This window comes from Bubalus bubalis, chromosome 5, assembly GCF_019923935.1.
Source record: "Bubalus bubalis isolate 160015118507 breed Murrah chromosome 5, NDDB_SH_1, whole genome shotgun sequence".
NCBI lineage: Eukaryota > Metazoa > Chordata > Mammalia > Artiodactyla > Bovidae > Bubalus > Bubalus bubalis.
In genome coordinates, this window is record NC_059161.1 from 117,023,904 (window position 1) to 117,045,950 (window position 22,047).

At 53.1% G+C, this 22,047-nt stretch overlaps 1 protein-coding gene and 1 non-coding gene across 4 annotated transcripts in view; one reads left to right on the forward strand and one right to left on the reverse strand.

The window, feature by feature from the left end:
• The window catches only part of ST14 (ST14 transmembrane serine protease matriptase), a 40,370-nt gene extending 18,722 nt beyond the window's left edge, over window positions 1-21,648 (forward strand). For all 3 annotated transcript variants that reach the window (XM_025286424.3, XM_044943575.2, XM_006061683.4), the window contains exons 2-19: window positions 4,929-5,088; window positions 5,250-5,377; window positions 5,589-5,659; window positions 6,215-6,372; window positions 6,570-6,605; window positions 6,948-7,188; window positions 11,115-11,254; window positions 11,429-11,526; window positions 12,098-12,207; window positions 12,287-12,417; window positions 13,942-14,046; window positions 14,263-14,373; window positions 14,470-14,583; window positions 14,800-14,922; window positions 15,614-15,800; window positions 20,222-20,496; window positions 20,764-20,900; window positions 21,039-21,648. In XM_025286424.3, the coding sequence (XP_025142209.1) occupies window positions 4,929-5,088; window positions 5,250-5,377; window positions 5,589-5,659; window positions 6,215-6,372; window positions 6,570-6,605; window positions 6,948-7,188; window positions 11,115-11,254; window positions 11,429-11,526; window positions 12,098-12,207; window positions 12,287-12,417; window positions 13,942-14,046; window positions 14,263-14,373; window positions 14,470-14,583; window positions 14,800-14,922; window positions 15,614-15,800; window positions 20,222-20,496; window positions 20,764-20,900; window positions 21,039-21,200 (2,487 nt within the window). In that variant the 3' untranslated portion in view covers window positions 21,201-21,648. The remainder of the gene's footprint in view (window positions 1-4,928; window positions 5,089-5,249; window positions 5,378-5,588; window positions 5,660-6,214; window positions 6,373-6,569; window positions 6,606-6,947; window positions 7,189-11,114; window positions 11,255-11,428; window positions 11,527-12,097; window positions 12,208-12,286; window positions 12,418-13,941; window positions 14,047-14,262; window positions 14,374-14,469; window positions 14,584-14,799; window positions 14,923-15,613; window positions 15,801-20,221; window positions 20,497-20,763; window positions 20,901-21,038) is intronic.
• Window positions 7,532-7,603, reverse strand: TRNAE-UUC. The gene has a single exon. It is a non-coding gene; the product is annotated as a tRNA-Glu (tRNA).
• Window positions 21,649-22,047: the final 399 nt, after the last annotated feature.

Consider the following 22,047-nt stretch of genomic DNA (forward strand, 5'->3'; position numbering starts at 1 on the left):
TGGCTCTAGGTCAGTGATGACACCATCGTGATTATCTGGGTCGTGAAGATCTTTTTTGTGCAGTTCTGTGTATTCTTGCCATCTCGTCTTAATATCTTCTGTTTCTGTTAGGTCCATACCATTTCTGTCCTTTATTGGGCCCATCTTTGCATGAAATGTTCCTTTGGTATCTCTGATTTTCTTGAAGAGATCCCTAGTCTTTCCCATTCTGTTGTTTTCCTCTATTTCTTTGCATTGATCGCAGAAGAAGGCTTTCTTATCTCTTCTTGCTGTTCTTTGGAACTCTGCATTCAGATGTTTCTATCTTTCCTTTTCTCCTTTGCTTTTCACTCCTCTTCTTTTCACAGCTATTTGTAAGGCATCTCCAGACAGCCACTTTGCTTGTTTGCATTTCTTTTCCATGGGGATGATCTTGATCCCTGTCTCCTGTACAGGCTCACGAACCTCATTCCATAGTTCATCAGGCACTCTATCTATCAGATCTAGGCCCTTAAATCTATTTCTCACTTCCACTGTATAATCATAAGGGATTTGATTTAGGTCATACCTGAATGGTCTAGTGGTTTTCCCTACTTTCTACGTGATATCATATGGTATTTGTCTTCATCTGACTTACTTCCTACGGTATGATAATCCCTAGGTTCATCCATGTTGCTGCAAATGACCATATTTCATTCTTTTTTATGGCCGAGAAATATTCCATTGTATAAATATACCACATCTTCTTTATCCATTCATCTTTGGTCAACATTTAGGTTGTTTCAATATCTTGGCTATTGTGAATAGTGCCTCCGGGCACATAGGGGAACATGTATCTTTTTGCGTTACAGTTTTGTTCCGATATCGGTCCAGGCTTGGGGTTGCTAGATCACATGGCAACTCTGTTTTTAGTGTTTTGAAGAACCTCCATACTGTTTTCAACAGTGGCTGAACCAGTTTACATTCCCACCAACAGTAAGAGGGTTCCCCTTTCTCCACACCTTGTTCAGCGTTTATTATTTGTAAAATTTTTGATGATGGCCATTCTGACCAGTGAATACCTGTGATACCTCATTGTACTTTTGATTTGCATTTCTCTAATAATTATCTAGGTTGAGCATCGTCTCATGTGCCTGTTGGCCATCTGTATGTCTTCTTTGAAATGGCTGGTTAGGTCTTCTACCCATTTTTCGATTGAGGTGTTTGTTTTTTGTTACTGGGTTGTATGAGCTGTTCATATATTTTGGAGATGAAGCCCTTGTCGGTCACATCACGCAGTAGAGGATGTGCTTTTAAACCTCGGTGTTCTGAAACTTCGTCATGATGTATTTTGTTACGTGTGCTTTTTCATTTATCTTTCTCATTTTCAGTGAGCCCTTTGAAGAGATACGACTCTCTATAATGCTTGGAAATATTCTTCTAGTATTTCTGTATCACGTCCTCTGCCAGACTCAGCTATGGGGCTCAGGTATTTATAGAAGATAGAGGTGAGACAGGGAAGGGCATTATTAGAAATCTCCAGAGCCCCACCTCCACTCCAAACAAAAATGCTCCTACCCACACATCCCGTAGAAGGGATGGGAAATTGATTTCTCCAGACTCGAGGACTCTGGGAGCCAGAGGGCTGCAGGGAAGGCAAAAACAGGCATAGGTCTCTTCTCTCCCATGTTCTGAATGCTAGTGGCTAGGTTTAAATTATCCCATCCTGGAGACTAGAGAATCATTCTCTGCAGTAACTAAGCCATCCCATAGAAAAGATCTACACAGCCTAGCAGTATCCTAGGGAGTGGCCAGTAAAGTATCTGGCTAGTCACTGAATTGTGGCCCAAAGTGAAGCTGCCTGTGGCCAGCCATGTCCACAGAACTTCCAAACAACTTTTAGGACTTCATTCCTGAATTTGAGAAAATAGCCTCATACTCTCAGGCATTTAAGGAAAGCCTTCAACACAAAAGAGAAAATCAACAGCAGTTTCTCTGTTGAGAAAAGTTACTCAATAGAAATATCAGGATGAGAAGATTTTTGCATCCAAAAGTCAGAGAACAAGACAGAACTTTTGGAGATGAAAGTTTTGATAGCAGAAATGAAAAAATAGATTAAAAATCAAGATGGATAATAGTAGCAGAGAAAGGATAAATAAAGGATCCATATAGTAGGACTTATGGAAACAGAAAAGAGAAGATAAAGGGGAGGACATAATCTAAAATAATACAGGAAACTTTCCCAGACTGAAAGATAAGACTTTCCAAGCTCAGAGGGCGGACGGAGAGCTCAGTGTTGTGAAGTTGAAAGACCCAGTTCCAAGCACTTCCTCAGGATTTTCAGAGAAAGACAACAAATTATGAATAAAAAATGATGGATTTGTACTATTATCTTATTTCTGCAAAGCAAAATTAAAAGATGTAGAACACTGGGGACTTCAAAATTCTAAGTGAAAATTGTTTGAATTATACCCAGCCCAGACATCAACAAACATGAGTACAGAGTTAAGGTCCTTCTGAAACATGCAAAATTGCAGGAAATGTCCCTCTCTAGAAACTACTGAAGTCTGTGTCCACCAAAATGAAGTAAGCCAATGGAGATGAAGACATGGAATCCAGGAAATAGGGGTTTTAATGCAAGAGGGAATTGGAAGTTCCCTGGTAGTCCAGTGGTTGGGACTCAATGCTTTCACTGCCATGACCCTGGGTTAGATTCCTGGTCGGGGATATTATCCACCCAAGAGGAAGTTGAATTCAGGAACTCCCCAGGGTCATGGTGGTGGGGGAAGTTCCAGACAGCAGCTACGGGAAAGGACAGAGTGCCTCCAGGAAGAAAATGAAATGAGAGGTTCTTTGACAGACTGTATATGTGGAAGGTGAGAAGAACGTTGCACTTAACTTGTATGGAAAGACTTAGATATATGTGGGAAAAAAACAAAAAAACCCGAGTAAATGAATATTCACAGCAGGAAAAACAAATCAATTGTAGTGAGAAGGAAACTATAGTGAACAATATTCTCAAGATTAATAATGAAAACATAGAATATGGACATAATTTTTTTTTTAACTTTAGCCCTGTATCTTTTGGGAAGATGGGTGAAAGACAGAAGGAAGGACTTTGAAATACACATTCAGTTCAGTTCAGTCGCTCAGTCATGTCCGACTCTTTGCGACCCCATGAATCGCAGCACGCCAGGCCTCCCTGCCCATCACCAACTCCTGGAGTTCACTCAGACTCACATCCATCGAGTCAGTGATGCCATCCAGCCATCTCATCCTCTGTCGTCCCCTTCTCCTCCTGCCCCCAATCCCTCCCAGCATCAGAGTCTTTTCCAATGAGTCAACTCTTCGCATGAGGTGGCCAAAGTACTGGAGTTTCAGCTTTAGCATCATTCCTTCCAAAGAAATCCCAGGGCTGATCTCCTTCACAATGGACTGGTTGGATCTCCTTTGCAGTCCAAGGGACTCTCAAGAGTCTTCTCCAACACCACAGTTCAAAAGCATCAATTCTTCGGCGCTCAGCTTTCTTCACAGTCCAACTCTCACATCCATACATGAACACTGGAAAAACCATAGCCTTGACTAGACAGACCTTTATTGGCAAAGTAATGTTTCTGCTTTTGAATATGCCATCTAAGTTGGCATATTCCTTTCCTTCCAAAGAGTAAGCGCCTTTTAATTTCATGGCTGCAGTCACCAATTATCATAATATAAGTCAGCTGATTATATTTTATAGATGAATCTAGTTGGTGATATTGGCATATTATTCAGAAATATGGAGACAAATTTCAGAACAAGCAGGTTGAAAACATCTTAAGTGGTTGACTCTGGGGTGTGCTTCTTTTTTGTTTTTAAAATTTTATTTCGTTTTGAGATGTAATTTTGAAGTGTACAATGTGTTGGTTTGATACGTTTATGTATTGTAGTACGATGATCATGGTGGGGTTAGCTGTGGGGTGTATGTCTGGGTTTGATATTAGATGAAGTCACAAATATAACCCATTAGGAAACTAAAAATCGAGATACAGTTACCCAAATGTGGCAGGCGTGGGGACAAGCTCTCACAGCAGTGAGTAAGCTGTGTGAGAATGTCTGAATGTGACAAACCAGGAAGTGTCAGCTCAAGTACAAGTCTGAGGTTCACACCAAAACAGCCACGTCTGATAAACGGGCACCTCTGTGGAATTTGGGGTGGGGCTTTTGCTTTTATGGCAAGCCCTGTTGGAGTGGGTATGAGGCAGTTAACTCTGAAAGGGCACAGCCCCTCCCCAGGGATTAGGGCGGCAGATAAGAGTGTGTGCTGTAGGCGGATGAGTTTGCCTACCTGCCATTGCATGCTGCAGACACCCCACCTTCCTGTCCATACTTGTGCCCCCTATTCCTGGAGCCCCCCCGCTCCCCTCCATCCTGTTTGTTGGAAGTTTCATTTGTTTTTCATGCTCTTGGGTCTGAGCATGGACATGGATGGATTCCAATAGAGACCTGGCCTTCTCAGCTCACCATGGTGTCCTGGGCTGGGAGACTTCAGGCTCAAGGCAGAGACTTGTCCTGCCGTGGCACTGCAGAGATGCCCAGGTTACTGCCTTTTTACTTCTGGCTGGTTACACACTGGTGGAGCAAGGATTGGGGTCAGGGTGTACAGTGCAGCTTGCCCGGAGGTGCTGAGGAGGTTATCCCTGGGCTGGGCCAGCTCTCCCCACACCTGGCCCTCCTCCTACATCCGAGGTGACTCATAGAAGTGACAGTCTCAACTGACTGAGCTCAGACAGGCTGCTTGTTTCATTTTTATTTACACTCACAGTTCTCAGGCAGTGCATGCCTGCGGATGCCCAGAGGGGAGGCCTCTGCTCGGTCCTCCTGGCTTTTCTTGCGCAGCTGGACCTGAGAGCCTGGACATGTCCTTCCCTAACTGGGCCGGCAGGCTGCAGAGCCGGGGTTTCTGAGGGCAGTGCACTGGCTTCTCTGTGCAGAATATGAATGGCTGTGAGGAAGGCGTGGAGTTCTTGCCCGCCAACAACAGCAGGAAGGTGGAGAAGGGCGGCCCGCGGCGGTGGGTGGTGCTGGTGGCCGTGCTGGCCGCCTTCCTGGCGCTGTCCCTCCTGGCAGGGCTCCTGGCGTGGCACTTCCAGGGTGAGTGACCCTCCTGGGGTGGACGGAGGATATGATTTGGGGGAGGGAGAGGAGACGGCAGGGTCTGCTCCCCGGGGTGGCTGAGGGCAGCTGGGCCGGTGCGGGCACTGGAGGGCGTACGTCCCTCCCTCTGACCACTGTCCTCCCCGGGTCTCTCGCAGACCGGAACGTGCGAGTCCAGAAGATCTTCAACGGCTACCTGAGTGTCAGGAATGAGAACTTCCTGGATGCCTATGAGAACTCCAACTCCACTGAGTTTGCAAACCTGGCCAAGAAGGTGAAGGAGGCGGTGAGTCCCGGCCCCCTGGTGCTGCTGTCGGCTCTGACACCCCACCTCCGCCTGGCAGAAAGGAGGCCCCCGGTGCCCCCAGACGTGTGATGGGGGCTCTCCAGCACCTGGGAAGGGGGCCCAGGTCCCAGGAGGGAGGGAGCAGCCTGGGCTGGGGGCCGGGGTCCTTGGCGCTCTCTGGCCCGCCGTCAGCCTCCTCTCCTTCCCTCAGCTGAAGTTCTTATACAGCGGGATCCCGGTCCTGGGCCCCTACTACAAGACGTCGACTGTGACCGCCTTCAGGTGGGTGCTGGGAGGGCTGGCGAGACGGCGGCCTCTGGTGGGGGCAGGCAGGGTGTGGGGCCCGCCGGGGTGATGAGGCCATGAGGTCCTGCTTGAAGAGCCAAGATGCCCGCCAGTCCTTCTGACTTTATCTGGAAAGTACTTTAGATTTTGCTAGTCTTGTTTAATCTTTTATGGAGGCAGCATGGCAGGCTGCACTGTCAGCCCCTTTCAAGTTCAGGAAACAGACTCGAGCTGTCACTCAGTGTGCCCAGGCTAGAGGGAGAACCCACACTCCACTCCAGGCTTTCTCTCACACCTGAGCCTGAGCCGCAACCCCAGCAAGTCTGGTTGGGTGTGAGACTATGAGAGTCAAGGGCCCAGGCCTCTGGCTCAGGGGTCAGGAGGTGGGTGGGCATACAGGAGCCTAGGGCTGCATGGGGGGACCAGCCTGGAGAAGGTCTCTTCTTGGTGAGTGTCTCCTCCAGCTGGGAGGCTCTTAATCGTGCCCCGTCTTCACCCGGCACCCGGGAAGGTCTGGAGCCCAGCGTCTCAGGCTCAGCCCTCTCTCCCCAGCGAGGGCAGCGTCATTGCCTACTACTGGTCAGAGTTTGACATCCCCAAGCACCTGGTGAAGGAAGCTGAGCAGGCCATGGCGGAGAAGCGCATGGTCACAGTGCCGCCCCGAGCCCGTTCCATGACCTCCTTCGTGATGACCTCAGTGGTGGCCTTCCGTGAGTGCAGGGGGCACCAGGGGTGGGCGTTTGTCTGGCCTGGAGCACGGCCTGCTCCTGGGTTGGTGTGGGGGCCTCAGCTTTCCCGGAGTCAGTGCCTGGGAGAGGAGACTGCGAGCTGGCCGGGCACTTCCCTCTAGGGGAATGAGGAAATGGACTGCATGAGTAAGTGCTTTCTTCTCCCTCTTGTTCTCCAGCCAGTGACCCCAGAATAATACAGAACACCCAAGACAGTAAGTATCTGCCCTCTTCCCGAAGGAGAAGGGAAGCAATGTGGCCAAATGCCCGCTGAGTCAAGGGGGTCCCCCAAAGTCACACGTGGTGATGGCCAGCACATCCTTCTGCCCTTTCATGCTGGGTTTCTTTCATGCTGGGTTTCTTTCTCTTTCTCTAACTGATCATCTGTACAACCAATAAATACCTGGTCCTGAGAGGCAAACCCCCTTCCCGGCCTCTCCTGGGTCCAGAGCAGCCTGGGGCACCTCAGAGGGGACAGGCCTGGCTGCACACCCATGGGTGGGGGTCATGGTGGCTGTCCTGCCCAGTTCTGCCCCGTGTCCTCTTGCCCCACACAGATAGCTGCAGCTTTGCCCTGCACGCCCAGGGCAGCGAGCCCATCCGCTTCAGCACACCCGGCTTCCCCGACAGCCCCTACCCATCTCACGCCCGCTGCCATTGGACACTGCGGGGGGACGCTGACTCCGTGCTGAGCCTCACCTTCCGCAGCTTCGATGTTGCCACCTGCGATGAACGTGGCAGTGACCTGGTCACGGTGTATGACACCCTGAGCCCCGTGGAACCCCGGGCCGTGGTGCAGTGAGTGTCCCGGGCGAGTGGAGGTGGGCAGTGGGCTGCCTGTGGTGAGCTGAGCCTCCGGAATGACCGCTGTGGAGGTTGGAACTTCAGGCCACGGCCGACTTGCAGGCATCACAGAGCAGGGGTGGCGTGGTCCTCAGCGTGAGCTGCAGGGAGCATCTAGAGGTGACCATCAGCCTTGGCAAGGGTGCCGGAGGCCCACAGGTCCCTAGATGCTGGTGAGCAGGGTGCTCCTTTATCTGTCCTTTACCTGCCACTGTGAAGGTGCTGCCTACTACTGTATTTTTTTTCTTTCTTTTTTATTTTTATTTTTGGCCACACCATAAGGCTTGCAGGATTTTAGTTCCCCAACCAGGGATTGAACCAAGGCCATGGCAGTGAAAATGCCAAGTCCTAACCGCTGGACCACCAGGGAAGTCCCGCCCCTGCCACCCCCAGCCCCCCACCCTTGCTATTGTGAATGAAGGTTTTATTGTTGCTCAGTGATGCCAAGGCCTACAAATGGGAGATGACTGCTGTTGAAAAGACAGTTTGTTACTCACAAGCTGACAGTTAGTTGCTAAGAGGAGGAGCCACACAGGGCCACAGAGGGAGGCACCAGGGTTGTTCAGGAGGCAGAGGGGCCTGGAGGATAATGTGGGTAAGAGCCTTTGTGTGGATTCTGCAGGAAAGGCAAGGCAGAGTTACACCTTAGGATGGGTTGGTTTGAATAACTCCAGCGGGCTCCGTAGCCTGGGGCCGCCTCCACTAGACTGGTACCTGGGCAATTAGGGGAGGTAGAGAGTGGTCTCCACCAGATGAGCCCCACAGAGAAGGTGTTGGGGTGTGGGCTCCGGTTAGTCTGCATGTAAAAGTCTTGCCTAAGTCTTTACTGTCTGGAGGGATTGACTAGCCCTGGGGGGCAGAGGGGGGAAGGCTACCTCTCCAGGGTTAGCAAGCCCCCAGGGGTCAGAGCATCAGAATTATAGGAAATAAAAAGGCATAAGATACACATCACTGTATATAAAATATATAAGCACAAAAGTGAAAGTGAAAGTGAAGTTGCTCAGTCCTGTCTGACTCTTTGCGACCCCGTGGACTGTAGCCCATCAGGCTCCTCTGTCCATGGGATTCTCCAGGCAAGAATACTGGAGCGGGTTGTCATTTCCTTCTCCAGGGGATCTTCCCAACCCAGGGATCGAACCCAGGTCTCCCGCATTGCAGGCAGACACTTTAACCTCTGAGCCACCAGGGAAGCCCCCTATATAAGCACAGGGAACTATATTAAATATCTTATAATAACCTATAATGGAAAATAATCCAAAAGAAAAAATATATATGTATAACTGAGTCACCTTGCTGTATACCTGAAACACTGTAAATCAACTATGCTTCAATTAAGAAAAGGCATGGAGGCTTCCCTGGTGGGTCAGTGGTAAAGAATCCATCTGCAAATGCAGGAGACTAGGGTTCGATCCTTGGTCTGGGAAGATACCACGTGCTGCAGAGCAGCTAAACCTGTGCACCACAACTATTGAGCCTGTGCTCTGGAGCCCAGGAGTCACAAGTACTGAGCCCACATGCTGCAGCTGCAGAAGCCCATGCGCCCTGGAGCCCGTGCTCTGCCGCAAGAGAAGCCGCTGCAATGAGAAGCCTGTGCACCACAACTAAGGAGTAGCTCCCACTCTCCAAAACTAGAGAAAGCCCAAGCAGAAGCAACGAAGACCTAGCGCAGCCAAAAATAAAATGAAATAAATTATTTTAAAAAGTTTTTTAAAAAAGGCATAATACACCTGCTGGGGGGTGCTGAGGTGAATCAGAGCCTGCAGGTGGGGGTGAACTGCTTCCATTCAGCTCCCCCCGCCACCTTGGACTCAGTGGATCAGAGCCTTCGATTGTAGTCTATAGAAATGAGCTGGACAGATGTTTTGTGATTAATAAGGGGCTAAACTTCAGGCCGAAACCCAGAGAGAGCCATCTGCTGCCACAGCTTTGCAGCCAGGACTTCTATCTAAACACCCCTTTCATGCTGAGTTTCTTTCTCTTTCTCTAACTGATCGTCTGTACGACCAATAAATACCTGGTCCTGAGAGGCAGAGGGTAGAACAGATGTGCACAGAGAGGACAGACACCACTCATCATCTTACCATCTGGAAATGGTCACTGTTAAATGTGTGTTGTACCTTCTTGCAGGTTTTTTTTGCTATGTGTATATTTGTGTATTTATTTAAAAGTGGGATTATGTGGCACACTTGGGTGCATTGTCTGCTCTGTAAAGATGAAGCATGTTATGATGACCCTCCCAGATGAGTGGCATGTCTGTCACTGTTAATGGTGGTGGTGTCGGTCAGCTCATATGCCATATTTATTAGCAGTGAGGGCTCCGGTGCCCACGTGACAAGTCTGAAATTCAGTCCTGCTGCTTTTTTTTGGTGGGCAGAGATTTTTTCCTTCATTGACTTATTCACTCATTTAAAAATTTAAAAAATATTTTTTATTTTATGTTGGAGTGTAGTTGATTTATTACAGTATTGTGTTAGTTTCAGGTGTACAGCAAAGTGATTCAGTTATGCATATCTATATCTATGCTTTTTTCAGATTATTTTCCTATATAGGTTATTACGGGGTATCAAGTAGAGTTCCCTGTGCTATTCAGTAGGTCCTCGTTGATTATATATAGTGGTGTGTATCTGTTAATCCCAACCTCTTAATTTATCCCTCCCTCCCTTCCCCCTTTGGTAACCAGAAGTTTGTTTTCTGTATCTGGGAGTCTCTGTTTTATAAATAAGTTCATCTGTATAATTGTTTTCAGATTCAATGTATAAGTGATATCATAGGGCATTTTTGTTTGTCTGATTGACTGCACTTAGTATGATGATCTCTAGGTCCATGTTGCTGGAAATGGCATTATTTCGTTCTTTTTTGTGGCTGAGTAAATACTCCATTGTATGTACATACCACGTCTTCCTTATCCGTTCACCTGTCAATGGGTATTTGGGTTGCTTCCACACTGTGGCTACTGTATATAGTGCTGCTACGAACTTTCACTTGCGTGTATCTTTTCAAATTATGGTTTTCATCTTTTCTGGACATTTGCCCAGGAGTGAGATTGCTGGGTCATGTGGTAGCTCTATTTTTGTTTATTTAAGGCCTCCATACTGTTTCCCATAGTAGCTGCACCAATCTACATTCCCACCAATAGTGTAGGAAGGATTCTTTTCTCCATACCTTCTCCAGTGCTTCTTGTTTGTAGACTTTTTGATGATGGCCATTCTGACCAGTGTGATACCTCACTGTAGCTTTGATTTTCATTTCTCTAATATTTAGCTGTGTTGAGTATCCTTTCATGTGCTTTTTGGCCATGTGTTATGTCTTCTTTGGAGAAATGTCTATTTAGATATTTTGTCCATTTAAAAAAAATTTTTTTTTTTATATTGAGCTGCATGAGCTGTTTGTATATTTTGCAGATTAATCCCTTGTGGGTTGTATCACCTGCCAATATTGTCTCCCATTCTATGGGTTGTTTTTCATTTAGTCCTGCCACTTACCAGCTGTGCAGTTGTGGGCAAGCTATTTAACCTGTTTCACCTCTGTTTCCTTATCTGTAAAATGGGGATAATAGTATTTAATGGTTGTGATGAATACCCGAGTTAATGGATATAGAAGCAGTAAGGATGGTGCCTGGCATATTCTTAGTGTTAGTGTTAACAGTTGATGCTGTTAACTGCTGCTGCAATTATTTGGCCCATATTTTGTTTAGCGAGTTCTCTGTTGTTAGGCATTCAGTGTTTCTGAGTCGTTTACAAACAAAGACAGTCTTATGAGGAGATCTTTACTTAAATGGCGGGTCGAGGGTGGGGGGCGGACCCCACGGTGGGGGGACCCCACCCTTGACCCCTCTGCTGAGGTTCTGTGGCTCCCATAACACTCCCCCTTCTGCCCCGCAGGCTGTGTGGGACCTACCCTCCCTCCTACAACCTGACCTTCCTCTCCTCCCAGAACGTCCTGCTCATCACGCTGGTGACAAGCACCGAGCGCAGGCACCCCGGCTTCGAGGCTGTGTTCTTCCAGCTGCCCCGGATGAGCAGTAAGGGGTGGCCCAGGCGGGGACAGGCCTTGGGGCCATGGGGTTTGAAGCTCAGGCCCTCCTGAGCTGTGGGCGTCTGGTGCCCAGGATTGAGGGAGGCCGGCCGGCTCCTCTGGGCCCCTTGCCCTCCTGAGACCTCAGTCGTCACGTGTGTCTCTCTGCCTTTCCTTCCAGGCTGTGGAGGCTACTTGCGGGCAGCCCAGGGGACATTTAACAGTCCCTACTATCCAGGCCACTACCCGCCCAACATCAACTGTACCTGGCACATCGAGGTGGGAGTTGTGAGCTGTGGGGGGTTAGAGAAGCTGGTTGGGGGTAGATGGGGGAGGAGAGGAAGGGGTTGGGCGTGCTCCAGGGAGGACAGGGGTGGGGGTGCTCCAGGGAGGCAGGAGAGAGGGCGATGAGCACCTTCGGCCACTCCCAAGGGGTGTGTGTGGAGGCTGTGGGCGGGGCAGTTTCCGAAGCAGCTTCTTCAGACCCAAGCTCAACCCCTCCTCCTGTGGCCAGTGCCTGCTGGAGGGACCCAGCCCCAGGATGCGGCTGGCTCTGGGGCCTCCCAGAGGAGCTGTGGGGACAGTGAGTGCCGTGCAGAGGAGGACACGCTCACTGGACGGCTGGAAACGCGCGCCGTCCAGTCAGTGATGTGGGAGAACTGCCCGGCCTTCTTTAGAACACCACAGTGTGTGCTGCTGCTGGCGAGTCGGGAAGGTCTTCCTTCCAGATCCCTCCTGCCGTGTCCTCACTGCCCTGCGGGCGGGCGGGAAGAACCCCCCCATTCCCCCCCAGCTCAGGAAAGAGGGAGGCTGCGCAGAGCCAGGCCCACAGCAGCATCTCTCTCCGCAGGTGCCTGACAACAAAAACGTGAAGGTGCGCTTCAAAGCCTTCTTCCTGCAGGAGCCCAGCGTCCCCGTGGGCTCCTGCACCAAAGACTACGTGGAGATCAACGGGGAGAAGTGAGTGTCGGGGGAGGGCGAGTGGGGGTGCCGCAGCCCCTGAGTCTTCTTCCTCTGCTGAGCTGCCCGCCGCCCCCAGGTACTGCGGAGAGAGGCCACAGTTTGTTGCCAGCAGCAGGAGCAACAAGATCACTGTCCACTTCCATTCGGACCAGTCCTACACCGACACCGGATTCCTGGCGGAGTTCCTGTCCTTCGATGCCCGTGACCGTGAGTGTTGCGCTCAGGAAGTGGGGCCTGGCTGGAGGGCCGACCTGAGATTGGCCGTCTATTCTGCATCTCGTTAGCATCTCTGACGCTGAGCCGCCAGAGCTCGTAGGGTGCATCTCAGTCACTGCAGTAGCTTTTTGAGGGAAAAAGAGCCAACAGTGCCCTTAGGTCCCTGGGAGCAGCCCCTCAGGCCGGGGAACTCAAAGTGCCTTTGGGCCACTATCCCTTTGGCTCTGCACCACTTTGAGAATCAGTGCTTGTCTCTGGCCTTTTAGCGACTCTCAGATGAATAGCATGCTTTTGAGACAGAGCACACTGGGGCATGGATCATTGCATGAACCACTCCTAGCTCTGAAGATTGTGAGATCTCTACTGAAGAGATCTCAACTGTTTCCATGGCGTTTAATTTCACTGTCTGCTGTGAATATCAGTTCTTCTCTGTCCACAGTGGGATCTTTTTGTTTGTTTCAACCTTGTATCATAGGATAGGGCTTCCCAGGTGGCTACCAGTGGTCAAGAAACTGCCAATGCAGGAGATAACAGGTTCAATCCCTGGTCTGAGAAGATCCTCTGGAGAAGGAAATGGCAACCCACTGTGGTATTCGTGCCTGGGAAATCCTATGGGCAGAGGAGCCTGGCAGGCTGCAGTCCATGTAGTCGCAGAGTCGAACACAACTTAGCTAGTAAATAACACATTATAGAATAACCTTTTGGAAGACACTTTAACTGCACTGCTGCTGCTGCTAAGTCACTTCAGTCGTGTCTGACTCTGTGCGACCCCGTAGATGGCAGCCCGCCAGGCTCCCCACTCTCCGTCCCTGGGATTCTCCAGGCAAGAACACTGGAGTCGGTTGCCATTTCCTTCTCCGCTTAACTGCACACAAGCATCCAAATTTAAGTTCACATTCAGCTGCATGGCTCACCACCCAAAGTGTAATTAGATGAGCAAACCCTTTTGATAAGTGACAAAGCTACTTGTGCAGAGAAAGGGAAACAGGCTTCTCTTAGTTTGTCATCTGCCCGATGACATCAGTTGTCAGACACATCCTAGTCTCAGAAACGTTCAAGTGTGGAAACACCTTAGAATTAAGGAGATCCAGCGATTCCTGGTGCCTGGGGGAGGACACGCATATCATCTGTCTGCCGAGTGGCTGCTGCTCCGGTTGCCGATGGGGAGCCTGGTGCTTGGGGTCATGGCCGGCCAAGGACACGGGGCTGTAGAAATCGGTGCATGCCCGCCGGCCTCTCTCTGCTCTGCACGGGGCCTCCCAGGGAATGGTCATGGGGGCCAGGAGGGACCACAACCAGTGCCTTTCCCACCCCCTCCAGCCATTCCACTGGTTGTAGGAACCCCTTGCCACAGCTCAGTGGGCCTAGAGACCCCCAGCTGCAGCCTCACTCCTCTGTACTGGGGGCTCGGCTGGGAGGTCTCTGGTGCCCAGTGTGGCTGGCTGCAAGGTCGGGAAGCCTGCAGTGGAGGTGAGGGGGGTGGCTGTGGACTTCAGGCCTACCCTCTGCCTGCAGCGTGCCCGGGCAGTTTCATGTGTAACACGGGGCGGTGTATCCGGAAGGAACTTCGCTGTGACGGCTGGGCCGACTGCACTGACTACAGCGATGAGCTCGACTGCAGTGAGTCCCCTGGAGTCCTCTGCCGTCTCTGTGCCCGGCTTCTGCCTGCAGCCCCGAGCGGGAAGGCCCGAGGTGGGGGTGGGGGTCGTTCCTGTCCTTTGCAGCCCGTGGTGCTTAATCAGCCTCCACGACCGGGCGGGATGGGATCCCCAGGGGCGTGGCGAGTGACTGAGTACCGAGTGAGCCTGGCATCTAACTGCCTCCCCGCCCCTCCAGAGTGCAACGCCACCTACCAGTTCACGTGCAGGGACAAGTTCTGCAAGCCCCTGTTCTGGGTCTGTGACTCCGTGAAGGACTGTGAGGACGGCAGCGACGAGGAGGGCTGCAGTGAGTGTGGCCGGGGTCGGGGCGGGGGTCGCTGCCCAGCTCCCCGTGGCCTCTCTTCTGGCCCTCTAGCCTCTGCTGAGTCCTTGTGCTCCCCAGGCTGCCCGCCCAGTACCTTCAAGTGCGGCAACGGGAGGTGCCTCCCTCAGAGCCAGCAGTGTGACGGGAAGGACGACTGTGGCGACGGGTCCGATGAGGCCAAGTGCCAAGACGGTGAGGCAGGGGCCCGCCTCCCACAGCCACTCAACGTGGAACATGATGAGAAAGGGTGTCAGCTGGGAGAGAATCCGTCCAGAAGGCCCGGGAGGAGAGTGGGTGTCAGTGTGGGTGGGTGGGGCAGGCCCAAGAGAGGGGCGACAGGTGGGTGAGCATCAGGTCGGGTGCCTCAGATAAATGGATTGCCTCCCCTGTGTCCTCCTTCTCAAACAGGGAAAGCCGTCACCTGCACCGAACACACCTACCGCTGCCTCAACGGGCTTTGTGTGGACAAGAGCAACCCCCAGTGTGACGGGAACGAGGACTGCACTGATGGATCGGATGAGAAGGACTGTGGTGAGCAGGGCTGCTGCGTACAGCTGTGCAGCTTGCTCACTGAGCAAGGCGCATATGGAGGCAGAAACCACGCCAGGGCCTCACTCACCCAGCTCTGCCCCCGGGAAAGGATGTGTCTGCCTGGAGGAAAGGACGACTTTGCTGACTGTCACCCAGGCACTGCCTCACCGGCAGCTCTGATCCTAGAGGCAAGGCCCAGGGCAGCTAGTATGTCAGGCCTCTGTGGCCGGGCTGCGGTGCTGGGCTGACCCCTGCTTTGCAGACCTGGCCATGAGGGCAAGGCCGGGTTTCTCTCTTCTCTGGAGGAGAGAGAGCACAGCTCCTGGAGCCCTGGGCAGGGTTCTGTCCACACCGCGTCCATATTTGCAGCCCCTTGCATATTTCAGAAGCGCTGGCCACAGGTTCAATGTGTGCAGAGCTGGGCCGTTCTGACTTCCCGTCACCCATTGCTCTTGTCTCTGAGAGCTGTGAGCTTCAGCACCCAGTGAGGATATCTAGGTAAATGACATCCAAATTAAATGTCAGCAAACCAGCAGAGGTCTGAAGGCCCGCGATGGCACCTGTGCAGGAGCCCAGGGGTGGGGAGTGAGGGTTTTGAGTCTGGAGGCAGGGAGAGGGGCCAGGAGGCTGGTCTAGCAGGCTGCCCCCGCTCCCGCTCCCACCCGGTGACTCCTGCCTCTGTCTCTCCCAGACTGTGGGCGGCGGTCGTTCACCAGGCAGTCCCGGGTCGTCGGAGGTGAGAATTCAGACCAAGGCGAGTGGCCCTGGCAGGTGAGCCTCCACGCCCAGGGCCATGGCCACTTGTGCGGGGCCTCTCTCATCTCCCCCAGCTGGATGATATCCGCCGCACACTGCTTCGTCGACGACAGAGGATTCAGGTGGGTCACAGGCAGGAGCCGGGAGGCCTCTCCAGGGCGCTGAGTGGGGCCCCTGTGTGTTTCCTGAGGTGGAAAGGCACTGTGTCTGTGAGGCCTGCTTAGGTGAGGCAGGAGCAGGACTGGAGGGCTGGGGCTTGGTAACGGAAGCACTGAGTGTTTCGTGAATGCCCCTGCTTGTCCACGGGATCTCAGTGCCTCTTCTAAAAGCCAGGCAGGCAGGTCTCATATGTGCCCATCGTACAGAAACAGAGGATCAGAGAGGTAAGGATATTTGTCTGAGGTTGTACAGCTCTTAAGCGGCAGAACCAGACTAGCCCTGGTGTGTGGATTCCTGAGCCTGAGCGGTCAGTGTCTGCAGGGCGGGACCCCGCCTTGGGGCCCTCAGATCCACGGCCCAGCTCTAGGCTGCCAGGCTGCCATGGGCAAGTTTTCTGAGCCTGGGGCTCCTGGGGGCTCATGGTGATGCTGCAGTTTGTAGGCTGAGAGGTGTGAGAAGGAAACACGAGGGTGACAGTGAAGCGCTGAGCCCATGGGCCCGTGCAGACACGCACCCACCCCGGGGAGGGTCACCAAGCACATCACTGGGCCGAGCTGGCCTCTCAGGGCAGCTTAGCGGGAGCAGGGCACCCAGGGCTAGGGCTCTTTGTGACTTGGGTCCAGGCCGCCCAGGCCCTCTGGCCATCGGCTGCGGGAGTGAGACTGAGGGCTTAGAGGGGCCCCCCTCCCTCAGGCCCTTCCTGCCAGCCACCAGCCTTCCAGCCCTGGGCAGCTGCAGGTGGAGGGGACCCAGGCTGCCATGGTCACCCTTTTGCAAAGAGAGAGAAGGAGCACCGTGGGCTTTTGGGACAGACGGGGCCCGCAGCAGGAAGTAGGCCTGTGTCCAGATGGTGGGGCCTGACCGGTGAATGTGCTGGAGGGGTCACCGGAGGCCTGTGGGGGCTTGGGATCAGTGGTGGTCGCTGGGCCTGGCTGGGTGGGTGAAACGTGGCCCATCTTCTCACTAGCTCACTCCACACCACTCTGGGCAGAAGTGAGCCGCTTTCTTCCCGGGGAGGTGGGAGCCTACTGAAGAAAGTTTAGAATGAACTTATCATTTTGGAATGTGGACAACTTGCAAAGACAGGACAGAATTCACTATACCACCCCCCACACATACTTTCCCTTGATGTTATCGTTCTGCGTTTGTCAGCTCCGAGAAACTCACAGTTCTGTACTAGAAACTTGCCTCGGGGCTGCCCCAGGGCTCCACTCCCGCCCCCTGACCCCAGGTGCCCTACAAGCGTTTCGTACCATACGCGTTTCATACCAGTGTCCTTTCTGCAGCGAGAGTGCCCCCTCAGTGTCTGCTGCATGTCTCCCCAGTCTCCTCTGTCCCGGACGGTTTCTCAGTCGTCTTTGTGTGTTTTTCGTGACCTGGACTATCTGAAGGCCAGCGGCTGCTGACGTTGTTTTCGTGGTTAGCCTGGGGTCACGAGTGTTGGGAAGACAGTCATGTCTTATCAGCAGGTAAATGATGTCACCGTGGCTGATCACTGGTGATGCTCATCTTGGTCATCTGGTTCAGAGGCTGATGCCAGTTTCCTCCCCTCCCTCCCTGGATCTCCTTCTTCTGGTCTCTATTCTTTGGAAGTGAGTCAGTCTGGCGTCGTTCTCTAAGGAGGATTTGTCCCTTCTCTCCTATGTGTTTATTTAATCATCTATTTCTGTGTGCAAGGACTTGTGTGTGTATTTTGGGTTGTAATCTGGTATCGTGTTGAGTGGTGTCACTTGATTGTTTTGGAGCTGGCCACTGGGAACTCTCCAGGCTGGCTCCCGGATCCCTTTGACACGTCCCCCTTCTTTTGTTCTTCTGAGCCTCCTCCCTGCTGACACTACCTGGTGCTCCAGGCTCATCTTGTATTTTCCTGGCCCAGGCCCAGAGCTAGGTATTCCCCTGAGAAGGAGCCAAGATCTGGGCACTGCGCACCTCCTCAGTTCCCGCAGTCCCCTTACAGCCCCGTCAGCTGGGTGAGCTGGGAAGTGCTTCCAGAAGCACCCACCCCTGGGCCCTCGTTCCCCTGCTTCATCTTTTCATTTCTCTTTTCCTTTTCCTTCCTCTTCTCCTGCAGTCTTCTCAGCAGTCTTCCTTCTGTCAGTGAATGCACTCAACACCCATTGTTATCACTGGCATGGGAAGACTGAATTAGACTTGGTCCCTGCTCTTCCAGATGTCCTGGGGTAGGGGGACAGGGTATACACATACACACATGTGCACACATGCATGCACAGAGCTGGGGAGAGGCTGTCGAGGGCCCAGAGTGTGGCGTTCGAGCTCTCCTGAAGGCTGGGGAGAGTGACTGCTAGGGAGTGCCTGTGTGGGCAGGGTGGTGTTGAAACGTGAGGGTGTTTGTCACTGGACCAGGTGACTCAGACCTTCCAGGTAAAGGCAGGGCTGTGAGCAGGGACAGGCAGGGGTGAAGTATGCTAGGACCTGAAGTGCACACATTTCTAAGTCAGCAGGTGACCCCAGGCTGTTCCTGAGAGGTAGCGTCATGTGTCAAGAGCACAGGCTGCTGGGTAGAATCGGTGGCTTATGACCACCTTGATGGTGTGTCTAGGGATAAGATGACTTAGCATGTCAGCCTCTGGAAGAGTGCTTGTTCTGGCTGACTGGTCGACCTCTGCTTAGGTCTCAACAAAATGGCCAGGGTTTACTGCAGGTGTTTCGTGCTGCTGTGCTGTCTAACCTGTCGCTGAGTTACCTCTTGATGCGTGACCTTCTTGATTCCTTCCCTGTCTGCCATCCAGCCTGATGTCCGTGTGACAGTGCAGCACGCAGAGTCACTAGCTGCCTCGGCACGGCCAGCGTTCTTCATGACCTTGCGGGGGCTTTCACACTTTGTCTCTTCTTCCCCCTGCTTCTTTTTCTCTTCTTTGTCTTCTGGAAGTTCTAGGCCCCTCTGCCGACTGACACCGAAGTCTTCTCAGATTCCTTCTTCTCTCAGACACTGTACTCATCTGTGGGCTCCAGCACATGGGTCACATCTCAGCTGTGCTTCCCGAGATGTTCACATACACCCAAGGCTGAGCCATTTCCCCGTTAGTGCAGCCATCGTGGCGCTTCTGTCCTAAGTACAGCCGCTGGTGTCCCCCAGGAGCAAGGAAATCCTCCCTCGTCACCACCGTAGTTATAACACCCAGAAACGAGCGCCCTGACATAGCACCGTTATCAGGCATATGGCCTGATTTCAGATTCCTTCAATTCTCCCGGTATTTATAGGTTTTTAAAAACGTCTAGGATCCAGTCAAGGGATATGCTTTTAGTCATTTTTTTTTTAATTTATTTTTAATTGGAGAATAGTTGCTTTACAATGCTAGTCTCTTTTAAGTCTAGAGTAGTCTCTCCCAGCCTTTTAATTTTTTTTTATGGCCTTGCATTTTTGAAAAGTCCCAGCTGCTGTTCTGCAGAACGTCTCTCGATGTGGATTTTCCTGGTTGTTGCTTCATGAGGAGAGTTAGGTTCAATATTTTTTTGGTCAGGAAATGCTGCACAGGTGATGTGTCCTCAAGAAGTACACGAGTCCCCATCAATGGAGGACGGTTTGGAGAGAAGTCTGATTACTTGTTTAGGGTGATGTCCACCAGGTTTCTCCATTATAAACGTATTTCCCTTGTTGGTGTTTTTTATTGTTTAGTCACTAAGATACGTCTGACTCTTTGAGGCCTTATGGAGTGTAGCCTCCAGGCACCTCTGTCCATGGGGATTCTCCAGCATACTGGAGTGGGTTGCTATGCCCTCTTCCAGGGGATCTTCCCAGTGCAAGTTCTCCTCTTCTTCCGCCTCTGCCTGCCAGCATCTCCCTGTCTCCCGGCAACAGCAGGGTCTTGTCCTTATGGGTTCAGTTCTCCTATGTGCAATGGTGAGAATTGCTGCATCCTTCTGCTACCATCCACAAACCTGGGAGACCAAGTTCCATCTACTTTTCAGCTCATTTGGTACTTAAAATATGTACCTCTGCTCTAGAGAAGTACTTGGATTGAGCCAACCATCTCATCCTCTGTTGTCCCCTTTTCCTCCTGCCCGGAATCTTTCCCAGGATCAGGGTCTTTTCCAATGAGTCGGTTGTTTGCATCAGGGGGCCATAGTATTGAAGCTTCAGCTTCAGCATCAGTCCTTCCAGTGAATATTCAGGGTTGATTTCCTATGGGATTGATTAGTTTGATCTCCTTGCTGTCCAAGGGACTCTCAAGAATCTCTCCTGGCAGGAAGGGTAGATTAATAAGGGAGATCTTTTTAATAGTGAGGTAAGAGTGTATTGAGAGAGGGCAGCAGGGAGGGAGGCCTCTGAGCATGGTCTCCGAGTGGGCACAGGCTTGGGGCAGGGCATCTGGCTGGAGTCCTGGCTCAGGCCTCCCTCTCGGGCCCTCGCTGGCCCCTGCAGGTACTCGGAACACAGCGTGTGGACGGCCTTCCTGGGCCTGCATGACCAGAGCAAGCGCAATGCCCCGGGGGTTCAGGAGCGCGGGCTGCAGCGCATCATCAAGCACCCGTTCTTCAACGACTTCACCTTCGACTACGACATCGCGCTGCTGCAGCTGGACCGGCCGGTGGAGTACAGCGCCACCATCCGGCCCATCTGCCTGCCCGCGGCCGACTACACCTTCCCCACCGGCAAGGCCATCTGGGTCACCGGCTGGGGCCACACGCAGGAGGCAGGTGAGTGGGGGCCTAGGGTCTGCTCGCAACTGCACTGCTGTGGAATTCGGGGGCTTTGTGGCTGTCCTTCTGTCCCTTCCTTTCCCACATGGCTTCCCAGGATTAACCCCCCCCCCCCCCCCCCCCCCGCCCCCTCCGATGGTCAGGACACCCTGACCACTGTCCGGCTGCGCAGCATCCCACCCGGCTCCGCGAGCCCGGGACCCGGGCCCTGCCTCCGCGGCCTGGCTTGGCGAGCTGCCCATGTCCGCCCTTGCTCCTCCGCAGGCCAGGGGGCTATGATCCTGCAGAAGGGCGAGATCCGGGTCATCAACCAGACGACTTGCGAGCAGCTGCTGCCCCAGCAGATAACCCCACGCATGATTTGCGTGGGCTACCTCAGCGGCGGCGTGGACGCCTGCCAGGTGGGCGCGGGGCAGGGACGCAGGGGGCGGGGGCATAAGCGAGGAAGTGGGGCGTGGGCGGGGCTGGCATGGTGGGCGTGGGGTGGAGACGGCGACCAGGGTCGGGGCACGCCGTACCAAGGCCTGCTCTCCCCGCAGGGCGACTCCGGGGGCCCCCTGTCCAGCCCGGAGGAGGATGGGCGGATGTTTCAGGCCGGCGTGGTGAGCTGGGGAGAGGGCTGTGCCCAGAGGAACAAGCCCGGCGTGTACACGAGGCTCCCTGTGTTCCGGGACTGGATTAAAGCGCAGATCGGGGTATAGATACGAGGCCCAGCTGCAGTCACCCCAGGTGCACACCTGCCGGCCGAGGACGGGATTGCTCCGCACGCCCTCGCCTCGGGCCCCGGAACCCAGACTGTGAACTGATCCCCGAGACTGCGGCTGGAGGGGCCTTCCCACGCAGCCTCGGAAGTGGGGGTGGGGGTGGGAGGACCCGGCTGTGCCGGGAGGCGCGTTAGAGGACGGAACCTCCCCTCTCCAAGCTGGCCTGCTTCGCTTGGTCCGCCTGGAGCACGGGAGCAGCTGTCGTGTGGCCTCTGGGACCCCTTGGTGGGGCTGGTGCCACCCCCAGGGTCACAGTCTTCAGGAAGCTCAGGCCCGAAGGCCCCGAACGTCAGCCAGGTCCGGGATCAGAATGTCTTACCGGCTCCAAGGGTGGGGTTCACTATGTGTATTTGTGTGTGTGAGTAAAACGCTTTATTTCTTTTTAGGTAATTTTTTTTCTTACTGGACTTGATGGGCTCTCCTAGCTCCACTAGCAAGAAATTGGGTTTAAATTCCCCTCAGCCCAGATCCTAAAGGGTCAGGCTGAGAGCAGGGACCACAGTGCCCCGTGACCTCCCCAGGGCCAAGCAGGGGGCTATGTTTCTGCCCTTACCTGAGGCTCCCCAGACAGGAGGGTCGGGGGAGGGTGTGCAGCACCCCAGGATGGGAGCTTCAGTGAAGTCCCGGGTGGTGAGGATGCTCCTGGGTTTGTACCAGCCCTCAGGCGTCTCCTCTTGCCCTGTAAAGGTGGTTGCTGAGGGAAGGAGGGGGAGAGTGTCTGTTGGAAGCAGGTGGGGACATGCTGCCAGGTCAGGTTCCTGGTTGCCGGTCTGGGATTCCTTAG